The sequence below is a fragment of the Ranitomeya variabilis genome, chromosome 2, assembly GCF_051348905.1.
Source record: "Ranitomeya variabilis isolate aRanVar5 chromosome 2, aRanVar5.hap1, whole genome shotgun sequence".
Classification (NCBI taxonomy): Eukaryota; Metazoa; Chordata; class Amphibia; order Anura; family Dendrobatidae; genus Ranitomeya; species Ranitomeya variabilis.
In genome coordinates, this window is record NC_135233.1 from 127161725 (window position 1) to 127176919 (window position 15195).

Sequence of the window (15195 nt, forward strand, 5' to 3'; positions counted from 1 at the left end):
CATACATCACTGTAAGGTACCTCTACACAGGTCCACAAAACCACACTGTGTACTGGGGTACAACAAGAACATGGGGGAGTTGATCTCACTGATCAAGTACTCCAGCTGTACAGTGCCTTGAGAAAGGCCAAGGTGTGGTACAAGAAGCTGGCCATGCACATCGTACAGATGGCAATTTACAACCCTTTCATGCTTTCACAATGTGCAGACCAGAACGGTATGTAGTACCTTCAGTTCCAGGAGGTAGTAATTAAGGCCCTGATATTTGGCAGACAGAAAGGAGCGGGCCCCAGTACTTCTGGAAGGGAAGGTGCTCGTATCGTACTAGGCCAATATTTTGTCGGCGAGGTCCCTCAAACCTGTATGTAACAGACTGTACCACACATCCATGGACTACTAAATAAATTTCTGACTTGCACAACTCACGTATGACAACCTGACATACACCACGCAACTCATAGATGACAACCTGATGAATACTACGCTACTCACATATGCCAACTTGACGAACACCACACTACTCACGTATGTCAACCTGATGCCCTCTAGGAATCCACAGGTGTAAAACCTCAGGTGGAATCCGCACAAAAACCGCAGGAAATCCGAGGTAAATCCACAAGTAAAACGCAGGGCGTTTTACCTGCGGATTTTGCAAAAACGGTGTGGAAAAATCCGCACACCAATCCGCAACATAGCCTCAGGGAAGAAAGAAATGGTAGATGTGCGTGGATTGGGGTGTGGCCAAAATCAGCCACAGTGCGCTGTGCGCAACATTTTTTTTCTGTCCCTCTTTCTGTTCTTCAAAGGTTGTGAGGTATGCTTGTAAAAAATTTTAAATTTTTAGGGGATAGGCTTTTTTTCTACTTTAAACATGTCACCCTGCACAAATGCATAAAAAGAAAACCATAAGGCTGTGTGCACATGATGCGGATTTAGTGCGGATCCGTAGCGTTTTTTTCCGTGCAGAAACACTGCGGATTTGCAAAGTGATTTACAGTACAATGTAAATCAATAGGGAAAAAAAGCTGTGCTAATGGTGCGGAAAATTCCGCATGAAAACCGCTGCAGATCAAAAGAAGGAGCATGTCACTTTTTTTGTGGGGATCTGCAGCGTTTCTGCACCCCTCCATTATAGAAATTCGCAGTGGTAAAAAACGCATGAAATCCGCACAAAATCCGCATCAAAAACGCACAAAATCCGAATAAAAAACGCGTCAAATCTGCACCTGCGTTTTCTGCCAGGAGATGCGGATTTTGTGCAGAAAATTCTGCACTTCAATCCGCAACATGTGCACATAGCCTTAGAACTCAATATTTGTATTGGTATTCTGTCAGCCAACTTCTGTCTGGAGCTATTTGGAGGCTTTTTTATAAACATTTATTTCGTTTGCAAACCTAATAATTCCTAATAAATCCTATATAAAATATATACTCTACATATTACTAAAAGAGCTACGGACTCCAGGGTGTGTAATAGCCACACGATGCTGAACCCCACAAGAGTCCATGAAGTCCATAGATTTCGATTTCCCATACATCACGTGACCACGGACAGGCCGGACTTGTTTTAGTTTTCATCGCAAGGCTGTAACACCCTGTGTCCGCTTCCTAGCCGCCATTTTTTCGGCGCTCGTCCTATTCAAAGGCTTGTAATTGGTCTTCAGAACAATGGCCACTTACTGATATTCCGTCCTCGGAAGTGGAGACGGGCTTCTTCAGAACAGAGGACGGCAGCCAGTAGTTTCTATGAACCAGAAAAAAAATGATTCCATAGTGCAGAGAGAATAGATGCTGGGCAGAGTGTGTTCAGTAGGCGGTGCACGATCCTCCCTCTAGTGACTGCAGCTGGACAAGGAAGCTCCGGCCGACACGGTGAAGACTGGGGTCAGTATTTGTCATGTGACGTCTGTGTCTGATGGTCCTGGAGAGTTGTCTGTGGATGTGACATTGCTCCTTATAGGTAGCACTACTTAATGAGGGGCCACCGCACTTTTCTGTGACGCCCCTCACAGAAGGTTCTATTGTAAAGAGTTATTCTCATCTTTTTTATCTTATTTACAGCTCGTTGCTAAGGTTACCAGCCACCACAGCAGGCTACAAACATAGGGTTTGTTTTTAGGGATGGAGGAGGGGTGATCCCTATTTTTATTTTTGGCCAAATGATTATATGTATGGAAAAAGGTAAAAGACACGTGAAAATAATGGTACTGCTGCCAAAAGTGTTTGCATTAATTCATTCAAAACCATCTTCAGATGTGTCATCGCTACGTGACGTCTGTAATCTCAGACGGGCGCTGGCGGGAATGATTCTCCAGGCTGCTGTTCACACTGTGACTGCCGGCGGACGTTGGTAACACAGTGACATTACCGACCAGTTGTTAGGAGACGGTAGGGACTTTTTTATTATTAATTTAGCGTACGTAAAAAAAACAGAAGGCACATGGTTTGTAGAAATCGACCACCACCTGGATGAAAAATTGTTTGTTTGTTTTTTTTTTTGTGGTTGCAAAATGGCCTCACTAGCTGGATCGCTGCAGTTCAGCCACATAAAGAGAACTTGCCATGTCCCCAATCGCTGTGAGAGCTCAGACATCTTATTTTCGTGTGGTTATAAACGGGGCCATACACATATCCGGGATTTTTCACAGACCGAGAGAGGTTGCCGGGAGCAATAAAGTTCATTTCCTCCTGGTAGCCAGGATAGCAGTGCGGCGACCGCAGCTTTATAGCGCTATTGACCTGCAGCTAAATCCTATAACTGCAGATTAATAGCGTTTGGGGACACGACACGTTCCCTTTAAATGCTGCTGACGATTTTTACCAACGGCATTTACGTCACACGGTCCCGGTTTGCACATCCACTGTGACATTATAGAGCCCTGATAGGTTGCCACGGACCTCCTGAAGGCTCCAGTCCCATCATCTTGGTATGCCTGTGAAGCTGACCCACAGGCTGGGCTTCAAATGACACTGACTTTCAGTATATATTGCAATATTGAAGTATTTTAGTATATAGTACAAGAGAAAAATTATAGTGTTTAGTAAAAAAAAAAAAAAGTTATTAAAAATCCCCATAAAAATTAAAATTGACCCTTTTCCCTAGTTAAACATCAAGAAATAAAAATCAACTATGAAAATAAGGCTGGGTTCACATTGCGTTTACAGCAGCCCGTTCAACACATACAGTAAAGGGCTGCTGTAAACGCAAGTGCCAACTTTGGCACATCGCTAGCGCAGATGGAGCATCTGCTTGCTCTATCTGCGCTAGCAGTGACGGACCCGGAAACGCTGCAGCCCGCGTCTCAGGGTACGTCACTCAATGACGGCACATCCCTAGTGCATGCCCATTGTGGGCGTGTGCTAGCGATGCATACGACATAGGAATTAATGGCGGCCTTAACGGACTACATTACACCGCGTTTATGCCACGGTGTAACGTAGTCCGTCTAACAGACGCCCATAACGCATTGTGAACCCAGCGTAATATATATACAGTGTCTCCATATAACCACATGTTTGCTAATGAAGGTTTTTTACTTCGGACCTTTTTTATGACCACCATGTTTGGTGTTTATCCTCTGGTCTATTGAAATGAAACCAGTAACCACTTTATAGTAACTGATTCATGCACATTGACTGCAGTGATTTATCAAACGGATCCAGCATCAATCAATTAATCTGTCTGACTGAAAAAACTGATTGCTACTGGATCCCTTTATTAAATCATTGACTTCAGTGTGAATTTATGAAATCATTGACTTCAATGTGAATGGTTCAGTTTTTTTCATGCATAAGTTTTGGATCAGTTTGTAACTGATGCAGTTTTTTTTGCTTCAAACATATGATTACTGGACATGTGACCAAAACCTAAGGGTGTATTCACGCATCCATGTGAAATGTCTAAGTACTATTCGTTTTTTTGTTTTTTTTTTCATGACAACACGTGGACCCAGAGATTCTCACAGATCCAGGCTCGGACTGGCCCACCGGAGAACCGGAGGATTCTCCGGTGGGCCCAGGCACTGACACCTGCTGGCATACTGGCTAGCAGCTGCCTAGGGCCCCCACTGCTCCAGGGCCCCCCCCCCCGGCCGCCCGCCTCCCACCCACCCTCCTTGAAGACGATACTCACCCTGCTCCAGCGATGCCTGGTCTCGGTGTCTGCAGCTCATCCTGAATGAGCGGTCACGTGGTACCGCTCATTAAGGTCATGAATATGCGCATATTCAGGCTCGGACTGGAGAACCGGAGGATTCTCCGGTGGGCACAGGCACTGACACCTGCTGGCATACTGGCCAGCAGCTGCCTAGGGCCCCCACTGCTCCAAGGCCCCCCCCCCCCCCGGCCGCCCGCCTCCCACCCACCCTCCTTGAAGACGATACTAGCCCTGCTCCAGCGATGCCTGGTCTCGGCGTCTGCAGCTCGTCCTGAATGAGCGGTCACGTGGTACCGCTCATTAAGGGCATGAATATGCGCATATTCATGTCCTTAATGAGCTGTATCACATGACCGCTCACGCAGGAAGAAGGTGCTGCGCCGGGAGTCGGGACAGAGCCAGAGGGATGTTGGCACGGCCGTGCAGAGTGGGACAGCCAGGTGAGACGGGGGGATGAAGGAGGACATAAGCCGGCGCGCCATGCAAGATGGGAGCAGGAGCGGGTGCGGGGGGGGGGGGGTGGAGAGATAAGCCATGCATACAGGGGGGGGATATGAGCCATGCATACAGGGGGGGGATATGAGCCATGCATACAGGGGGGGGAATATGAGCCATGCATACAGAGGGGGGGGATATGAGCCATGCATACGGGGGGGATATGAGCCATGCATACGGGGGGGATATGAGCCATGCATACGGGGGGGGGGGAATATGAGCCATGCATACAGGGGGGAATATGAGCCATGCATACACTGGGGGGGGATATGAGCCATGCATACAGGGGGGGAAAATGAGCCATGCATACAGGAGGGGGGGAATATGAGCCATGCATACAGGGGGGGAATATGAGCCATGCATACAGGGGGGGATATGAGCCATGCATACAGGGGGGGGGAATATGAGCCATGGATACAGGGGGGGATATGAGCCATGCATATGGGACGGGAGGGAGATGAGCCATGCATACAGGAGGGGGGGTCATTATACAGTATTGAGCATCATGTGGGATCATTATACAGTATGGAGAACTGTGTGTGGCCATTATACAGTATGGAGCATCATGTGTGGCCAATGGACATTATACAGTATGGAGCATCATGTGTGGCCATTATACAGTATTGAGCATCATGTGTGGCCATTATACAGTATGGAGAACTGTGTGTGGCCATTATACAGTATGGAGCATCATGTGTGGTGGCCGTTATACAATATGGAGCATCATGTGTGGCTATTATACAGTATGGAGCACGGTGTGGCCATATTTTTTTTTGTTTATAATTATTGTATACTAGCTGTACTACCCGGCTTCGCCCGGGTTAATGACTGCTGTTAGCAAAATAGAATGTGATAACAAAAATTTATTCTGCACACAAAAAACACAAAACAGATAGAAATGTAATTATTAAAAGGCAAAAACTAAGCTAATAGAAGAATTTCACAACATATATTAGCTTTGTTATACTGAGAATGTCTTCGTTGCCTATATTAACCAATCAGAGCTCAGAATAATTAACTGTAGCAAAATAGAAGCTGAGCTGTGATTGGTTGCTATTGGCAACCTGATAAATCCCCAGCCAACAGGAAGCCCACCCCCTGGCAGTATATATTAGCTCACACATACACATAATAGACAGGTCATGTGACTGACAGCTGCCGGATTCCTATATGGTACATTTGTTGCTCTTGTAGTTTGTCAGCTTATTAAATCAGATTTTTATTTTTGAAGGATAATACCAGACTTGTGTGTGTTTTAGGGCGAGTTTCATGTGTCAAGTTGTGTGTGTTGAGTTGCGTGTGGCGACATGCATGTAGCGACTTTTGTGAGATGAGTTTTGTGTGGCGACATGCGTGTAGCAACATTTTGTGTGTCGAGTTGCATGTGACAGGTTAGTGTAGCAAGTTGTGTGCAGCAAGATTTGTGCATGGCGAGTTTTGCGCGTGGCGAGTTTTATGTGTGGTGCGTTTTGAGTATGTGCAAGTTTTGTGTGAGGCAACTTTTGCATGTGGTGCAACTTTTGTACATGTGGCAATTTTTCTGTGTGTGCAAGTTTTGCATGAGGTGAGTTTTCCATGAGGTGAGTTTTGCACGTGTGGCGAGTTTTGCGTGAGCCTAGTTTTGCATATGGCGAGTTTTGCATGTAGCGAGTTTTGCGCGTGGCGAGTTTTGAGTGGTGACTTTTGTGTTTCGACTTTTATGTGGCGAGGTTGGTGTGTGTGGTGAAATGTGCGCTGAGGGTCGTATATGTGTTCAAGCACGTGGTAGTGTGTGGCGCATTTTGTGTGTGTGTTCATATCCCCGTGTGTGGTGAGTATCCCATGTCGGGGCCCCACCTTAGCAACTGTACGGTATATACTCTTTGGCGCCATCGCTCTCATTCTTTAAGTCCCCATTGTTCACATCTGGCAGCTGTCAATTTTCCTCCAACACTTTTCCCTTCACTTTTTCCCCATTATGTAGATAGGGGCAAAATTGTTTGGTGAATTGGAACGCGCGGGGTTAAAATTTCACCTCACAACATAGCCTATGACGCTCTCGGGGTCCAGACGTGTGACTGTGCAAAATTTTGTGGCTGTAGCTGCGACGGTTCAGATGCCAATCCCGGACATACACACATACATACACACATACACACATTCAGCTTTATATATTAGATAAAACAGTGTGATCAGCAGTGCTAAATGGCTGTGGTTGGGACGTGGATATGGGTGTGACTAGTTGTGAAATGGGTGTGGTCAGAGGCGTGGCCTAAAATTTGCCACGGCGCACTACGCGCGCCACAAACTTTATACCTCCTTCCCTTCTTCAAAAGTTGGGAGGTATGGTACCACATTTGCCAGGTCACGGCAAGTGCCGCAAATCCCATAGGGAATGAATGAGGCCGAACGCAGTGTTGCTGTAAGTGATCTGTTACGCGGCAGATGCAGAAAAACTGCCGGATCTGCTGCAAAAGGCGACTTTCACATCAGCGATTCTTGCCAAAGTCACTGCCGATAGTCTCATACTCACCAAAGGGGGAGGCAGCACTAAAAGTGCCTAGGGCAGCAGAAACTCTAAATACGGCCCTGGGGGGCTGCATTATATTCTGTGGTGGGGCTGCATTATTCTCTCGGGACTACATTATATTATGGGGGACTACATCATACTATATGAGGGGGCTACAGTATACTCTATGGGGGGGGGCTGCATTATATTCTGTGGTGGAACTGCATTCTCTCGGGACTACATTATATTCTTTGGTGGGTTGCATTATATTATATGAGGGGGGCTGCATTATACCCTATGGGGGAGCTACATTATATTCTATGGTGGGGACTGCGTCATACCTGAGGGGGTTGCATTATATTTTGTGGAGTGCTGCATTATATTCTATGAGAGGGGACCGCATTATATTTTATGAGGGGGCTACATTATATTCTGTGAGGGGGCTACCCCAACCCTTGCTACATAATTAAGACGTGAACTACCTTATATTATACCCTGATATTAGCTCTTTTTACCGCACAATTGGTGGTCTTGTATCTATTTCTATGTAGCTACATAGTGGGCCCCAAGAATGATTTTCTCTGGTGGGCCCAAGGTGCTCCAGTCTGACGCTGCACAGATCCATTCAAACAACCGTGAAAATCATGTATCCAAAAAGATGTTGAGGATCAGAATAGGACATACTCAGCGGATCTGTGTATTGTCTGATAAACACAGTCACATGGATGTGTGAATGCACCCTTAGAGTTCTTTCACATTGCGCTTTTCTCCACGTTTGTGGGTCCAATTGGGACTTGCATAACAACACCCCCAACCCCCCCTCCCCTCCCGGCAAAACGGGATTCGGATGTATGCGCCGACGGAGCCATAGACTATAATGATGCCAGCAGAGCAAGCGTGTGCCGTGGTATGCATCATAAATAGAATGAGGCACGTTACAGCGCAGGTAATGCCTCTGCTGGGCACCATTATGGTTTATGACCCCATAATAACATACGTCCGAATCCCATTTTCCGGGGGGAGGCTTGGATGCAAGCCCTCCCAGAATAAAAGTGCAAAGTGAAGCACACTTGCAGCTGTTGTGCATCTAAGGCTGGAGTCACAGATAACGTATAAAAAATCGGTCCGGTTTACACGGGCGAGAATCTAATAAATGTTCCGTGAACAGTGATCCGTATGTCATCCGTGTGCAGTGCGAGGATGCGATTTTCTCACATGTAAGCATCCGTGTGACATCCGTATGACATCCGTATGGCGAGATTTTCTCGCCGGCTTGCAAAATGGATATAGCATGGATCCTTTTCCTCAAATATTCTTGAAAACACATATACAGTCTATTTCATACAGAGCTAGATGGCAGAATAGCTGATAATTCAATTGGCGGATTCTGTAAAATCATTACTGAACCCGACAGGATATGAGACATGGTTTACATACAGTAAACCATAGCATATCCGTTATATTTTTACATGTCCCTCAATAATAATGTTTGTAGAGTGTGTGTGTAAAATTTTGGAGCTGTAGGTGTTAAATTAAAGGATTAATTCACGGAAAAAACTGGCTTGGACTCCTGCGCAATTTTCTCCGCCAGAGAGGGAAAGCCAGTGACCGAGGGCAGATATTAACCCCTTTCTGACCTCGGACGGGATAGTACGTCCGAGGTCAGAACCCCCGCTTTGATGTGGGCTCCGGCGGTGAGCCCTCATCAAAGCCGGGACATGTCAGCTGTTTTGAACAGCTGACGTGCCCGCAATAGCGGCGTGTGAAATCGCGATTCAGCCGCCGCTATTAACTAGTTAAATGCCGCTGTCAAACGCAGACAGCGGCATTTAACCGGCGCTTCCGGCCGGGCGGCCGGAAATGAGCGCATCACTGACCCCCGTCACATGATCAGGGGTCAGCGATGCTTCTGAATAGTAACCATAGAGGTCCTTGAGACTTCTATGGTTACTGATCCCCGGTAGCTGTGAGCGCCACCCTGTGGTCGGCGCTCATAGCACACCTGCATTTCTGCTGCATAGCAGCGATCTGATGATCGCTGCTATGTAGCAGAGCCAATCGCGTTGTGCCAGCTACTAGCCTCCCATGGAGGCTATTGAAGCATGGCAAAAGTAAAAAAAAACAAGTAAAAAAAAAAAAAATATGAAAGTAAAATCACCCCCCTTTCGCCCCATTCAAAATAAATCAATAAAAAAAAAAAATCAAACCTACACATATTTGGTATCGCCGCGTTCAGAATCGCCCGATCTATCAATAAAAAAAAAAGCATTAACCTGATCGCTAAACAGCGTAGTGAGAAAAAAAATTTTTTGGGTCGCCGCGATATTGCATTAAAATGCAATAACGGGCGATCAAAAGAACGTATCTGCACCGAGATGGTATCATTAAAAACGCCAGCTCGGCACGCAAAAAATAAGCCCACAACCGACCCCAGATCATGAAAAATGGAGACGCTACGGGTATCGGAAAATGGCGCAATTTTTTTATTTTTTTTTTACCAAAGTTTGGAATTTTTTTTCACCACTTAGATAAAAAAGAACCTAGTCATGTTAGGTGTCTATGAACTCGTAATGACCTGGAGAATTATAATGGCAGGTCAGTTTTAGCATTTAGTGAACCTAGCAAACAAAAAACAAGTGTGGGACTGCACTTTTTTTGCAATTTCACCGCACTTGGAATTTTTTTCCCGTTTTCTAGTACACGACATGCTAAAACCAATGATGTCGTTCAAAAGTACAACTTGTTTCGCAAAAAATAAGCCCTCACATGGCCATATTGACGGAAAAATAAAAAAGTTATGGCTATGGGAAGGAGGGGAGCGAAAAACGAACACGGAAAAATGGAAAATCCCAAGGTCATGAAGAGGTTAATAGCCTAGAGAGGGACCATGGTTACTGGCCCCCCCTGGCTAAAAACATCTGCCTCCAGCCAATCCCAGAAAAGACGCCTATTCCGGCACTTAGCCTCTCTCTTCCCAATGCCCAGTAGCGGTGGCATATGGGGTAATATGGGGTTAATGTCACCTTGCTATTGTAAGGTGACATTAAGCCCGGTTAATAATGGAGAGCTGTCAGTAAGACACCTATCCTTTATTAATCCAATAGTCTGAAAGGGTTAAAAATACACACATTAAAAATAAAGTCTTTTAATGAAATATTTAAACACACAGGTTTAAGATCTTTCTTGCACTGTCAATCCAAGCGAAGCCCTCGTTCTTCTGTAAAAAAAAAAAAAGCAACAATATCCCATACCTGTCCGCTGTACAGTCAAGTCCCACGCTGCAATCCATCTCAAGGGGTTAAATAGTTTACAACCGGGAGCGGCGCTAATGCTACCGCCCCGAATGTAAACCACTGTGTAATAAATGAAAAGCTGCCTGCGCAGCCTCACCACCTGACCGGACATGAACTCTGTAGCGTGGGAAAGTTTCTGAACATTTTCTCACGCTGTCAAGTTCACCTCAGAAATAAACACTTGAAATCGATCACTCTGTTTGTAATGACTATATAATATGAGTTTCATTTTTTGTATTGAAGAACTGAAATTAACGTTTTGACGATACTCTAATTTTGTGAGAAGCACCTGTATATATGTACAAAGTACACACAGTAAAGAATGGGGAAACCCTGAGGTCCCAGATTTGAATCCAACTGAATTGACATCTGTGGGAAGATTGACAGTTCATTATTCTGTGAATTTTCCATGAACCTTCCCATAAAGCAGACCTGGACAAAATGTAGGCTGCGTCAGGCATGATGACGTCACTACATTGTACCCGCTGTGCAGAACCTCCGTCTCCACATTGCATGGAACGAACCAGTGAATCAGGGGGTCGGGGTTAGGTGAATAGTTTTATTTATTTATTTATATATATATATATATATATTTGGTCAGGCAGCATTTGGGACAAACTGTGCCATCATGCTGTGTGTGGCAGGCTGTGGGGTCCATTATACTATGTGTGGGGGGGGCTATTGGATCCATCATACTTTGGGGGATTGTGGAGTCTGGCATATAGTGTGTGAGGGGAGCTGTTGATTAAGGTGAATAGTACGATTTATAAATATAAGTAAATTGTATGGTTTTGATTATCTGGTACTGATAAGAACACATTACAATAAAGGTACCTTCACACTAAACAACTTTACAACAAGAACGACAACGATCCGTGACGTTGCAGCGTCCTGGATAGCGATCTCGTTGTGTTTGACACGCAGCAGCGATCTGGATCCCGCTGTGATATCGCTGGTCGGAGCTAGAAGTCCAGAACTTTATTTGGTCGTCAGATCGGCGTTTATCGTCGTGTTTGACAGCAAAAGCAACGATGTCAGCAATGTTAAACATGGAGCTAACAACCTGTGAGAACGAGAAGTGAGTCACCGTTACGTCACAGGATCGCTCCTGCATCGTTCTGGAGCTGCTGTGTTTGACATCTCTACAGCGACCTAAACAGCGACGCTGCAGCGATCGGATCATTGTCTATATCGCTGCAGCGTCGCTGAGTGTGATGGTACCTTAAGCCGTATCGTAACATGTATTAGCAGTAGCAGCTGGTAAACGCCTTAAAAGGGTTTTCTTGGACTATTTTATTTTTTATTTTAGTATGGGCCTAAGAACTAACAGGCAGGTAGTTGCTAACTATCTGCCAGTTCTACCCATGCTGGCTCAGTGCAGGCACGGACCACTCCTGCCAGCAATTCTGCTGCTTTACATCAACAGACCAGCTCTTCTTCTTCCATGCTGCTTTATCAATGGGGCATGACTGCTGGCATCATGCTGATTGACAGCCGGCTCCCCACAGTTAGGCAGCGTGGAGCCAGCTATCAATCAGCATGACATTGGCAGTCACGTCTTGTTGACAGAGCAAAGATGTCAGCGGAAGCTGCTGAATCACCGACAGGAGCAGTCTGTGACCACTCTGAGCTGGCAGACATCGGCGAGGGGAGTGTCTCTGCCAGTTCAGATTAGTTCTTAGGCCCATAGTAAATGGGAAAAAAATAGTCCCAAATACCCCTTTAATTCTCCTCAATGCCTGTTGGATAGTATTGCAATCATCATATTAAGTAGCTCTGTGTACTTAACAACTACCGTACTCATTTTTCCCTTGTACCCAGTTAATTCTTCTCTTTTCCATTAGCTCTATGACATCATGTGTTTAATAACTGACTGAATCCTTCTAAGCGCTATGTAGAAACAGGAAGCAAATTTTCCCTGCATGACTCATGAGTCACTGCATAAGTCCTTAGCAGGGGAGGAGCGGAGCAGCTGGATCAGGAGTTGAAGAGGGGAATGATAAATGGAGGGACAAGAGACTTCTACATAGAGCAGAGAAAAGGGTGTAATTAACTGTGTAGAAAGGCAAAATGAGTAATTGTAAGTGCACAGTGCTGTATAATATGATTTTCACACAAAAAAAGAAGAAATGTTCCAGCTTCCAATAAAAAAATGAACTTTAATCCAATATATTAAAATCAGGAGAACTCCTGGAACAGCACCATAACACCATGGAGGCAAGCGACGCGTTTCGACCGACACAGCGGTCTTTGTCACAGCACAACATAATATGATGACTGCAATATATTAAAGGGAACCTGTCACCCCCAAAATCGAAGATGAGCTAAGCCCACCAGCATCAGGGGCTTATCTACAGTATTCTGTAATGCTGTAGATAAGCTCCCGATGTATCCTGAAAGATGAGAAAAAGAGGTTAGATTATACTCAGTGCTCACCCAGGGGCGGTCCCGCTGCAGTCCGGTCCGATGGGTCCGGTCTGGGGCGTTGCGGTCCGGTCTGGGGCCTCCCATCTTCTTACGATGACGTCCTCTTCTTGTCTTCACGCTGTGGCTCTGGTGCCGGGAAAGGTCAGAGAGGCCCAGCGCCTGCGCACTGCAGTACTTTACTCTGCCCTCAGCAGGGCAGACAGTATGCCTGCGCCGGAGCCGCAGCATGAACACAAGACGTCATCGTAAGAAGATGGGAGGCCCCGTACCGGACCGCGACGCCCATCGTACCAGGACCGCCCCTGGGTGAGTATAATCTAACCTCTTTTTGTCATCTTTCAGGTTACATCGGGGGCTTATCTACAGCATTCCAGAATGCTGTAGATAAGCCCCTGATACTGATGGGCTTAGCTCACCTTCGATTTTGGGGGTGACAGGTTCCCTTTAAGAGGATACAAACTTTTATGGGAGGAGAGCTTCTTTAATTGTTAACCCTTACCCAAGAGATGGAGAAGGAATGAAAAATAATTGGTGATTAATTGTTAAAATATAAAAATAGATCAATGGCTACCTTCGTCTGTGCTAAAAACTAAGGAAATGTGAAATATGTGAAATGTGAATAGCATACTGGCTTATGAACTTTATGAACAAACACATGAGATTTTTAGCACAAGATTTGCAAACGTTGTGAGCCCATTCACCAAAACGTCAAGGTAATCTCAGATCGAATGGGTAACTACACTGACTGGTGTGAACACTTACCTATGGTATCTGAGCTGAATGCCTAATGTGAACACTTACCTATGGCTAATAACAGGATAAAGCCTACTTATATAGGAGGCTCAGTGTAGTTACCCATTCGATCTGAGATTACCTTGACGTTTTGGTGAATGGGCTCACAACGTTTGCAAATCTTGTGCTAAAAATCTCATGTGTTTGTTCATAAAGTTCATAAGCCAGTATGCTATTCACATTTCACATATTTCACATTTCCTTAGTTTTTAGCACAGACGAAGGTAGCCATTGATCTATTTTTGTATTTGACTTTTTTTGGCTACAAATTATTTATATATATATATATATATATATATATATATATATATATATATATATATATATATATATATATATATATATATATATATATATATATATATATATATATATATATATATTGTTCGGTCAGTTGATCTAATTGTTAAAATATGTTATATTGTTTCAAATATATTGTTATTTTTTTCCCTTTTTTAGTTCTTATTAATAAGGAAGACATGTCTGGTAATAGACTTCATCAAGCCATCTTTGAGCCGGTAAATAACAGCTTTTAATACCACACATGCACATCTGTTATGTAGCCATCCCTGCTAAGTTTAAGGGGAAATGTCATTGTAATAATCCTTTCTGAACCTTAGGAGGCTGATCATCTTGTGTCTTGCTTTCAAAAACCTTAGTGATCAGTTTTTATTGCTAGGGAAGTGGTATCTAACCATATCCAATTCCTCTGAACTGACTGCGGCATAGGAAATATATAATCACTTGGCATATATGGTTGGGGTTGACCCTTTCATTTGTTACCCACATAGGGCTTAAATGGAATCTGTCACGCCGTATAAGGCTATTTACCTGCAGTTATAGGGCTATCTGTAGGTACATAGTGTTACAAAAGTGCCCAGACTAAAGAGGTGGTACACTACAATGTATAATGCGCACATCGAACTAAACCTTTCAGATAAGTTGTTTTGCCTCTGACCAGCGCTATCGCTGCTCGCTTAGTCCCTGCTGCAGCCGCCGGTGACGTGTCAACTTGCAGACTCTGGTAGTTGACCTTACATCACTGAGGCGTGACCTGGTCTCACGCAGACTCCCACAATTCCCCCTTAATGACTGGGCTGTGGGCAGTGTTTCACCGCACGTCACAGCACAGTATCCAGCACTGGGCTGTGACGTGCAGTGAGTCCGGAAGGTGACGTTACATCACTGGATGCCAGCTGCAGCAGGGGGTAGCGTGATCAGGACTGAGCGAGCAGTGATAGTGCCGCTCAGGGGCAAATATGTTAACATAAGGTTTTTGCAAAAAGACTTGTTTGAAAGGTTTACATCGATGTGCACAATATACAGTTGAAACCATAAATTTACATACACTATATAAAAAGACACATATACATGTTTTTCTCAATATCTGACATGAAATCAGAATAAACCTTTCCCGTTTTAGGTCAATTAGGATTACCATAATTATTAACATTTGCCAAATGCGAGAATAATGAGGGAGAGAATGTTTTAAGGCATTTTTATTACTTACTACAAAGTCAAATGTTTACATACACTAACATTAC

The 15195-nt window shown here is 44.7% G+C and overlaps 1 protein-coding gene across 2 annotated transcripts in view; it reads left to right on the top strand.

The window, feature by feature from the left end:
- The first annotated feature begins 1728 nt into the window (after window positions 1-1728).
- Window positions 1729-15195, top strand: part of LGALS8 (galectin 8) — a 40954-nt gene continuing 27487 nt past the window's right edge. The window contains exons 1-2 of one of the 2 annotated variants that reach the window (XM_077282988.1): window positions 1730-1884; window positions 14111-14169. In XM_077282988.1, the coding sequence (XP_077139103.1) occupies window positions 14131-14169 (39 nt within the window). In that variant the 5' untranslated portion in view covers window positions 1730-1884; window positions 14111-14130. Of the gene's footprint in view, window positions 1885-14110; window positions 14170-15195 lie in introns of both variants that reach the window. The other variant, XM_077282989.1, reaches the window with a different exon arrangement.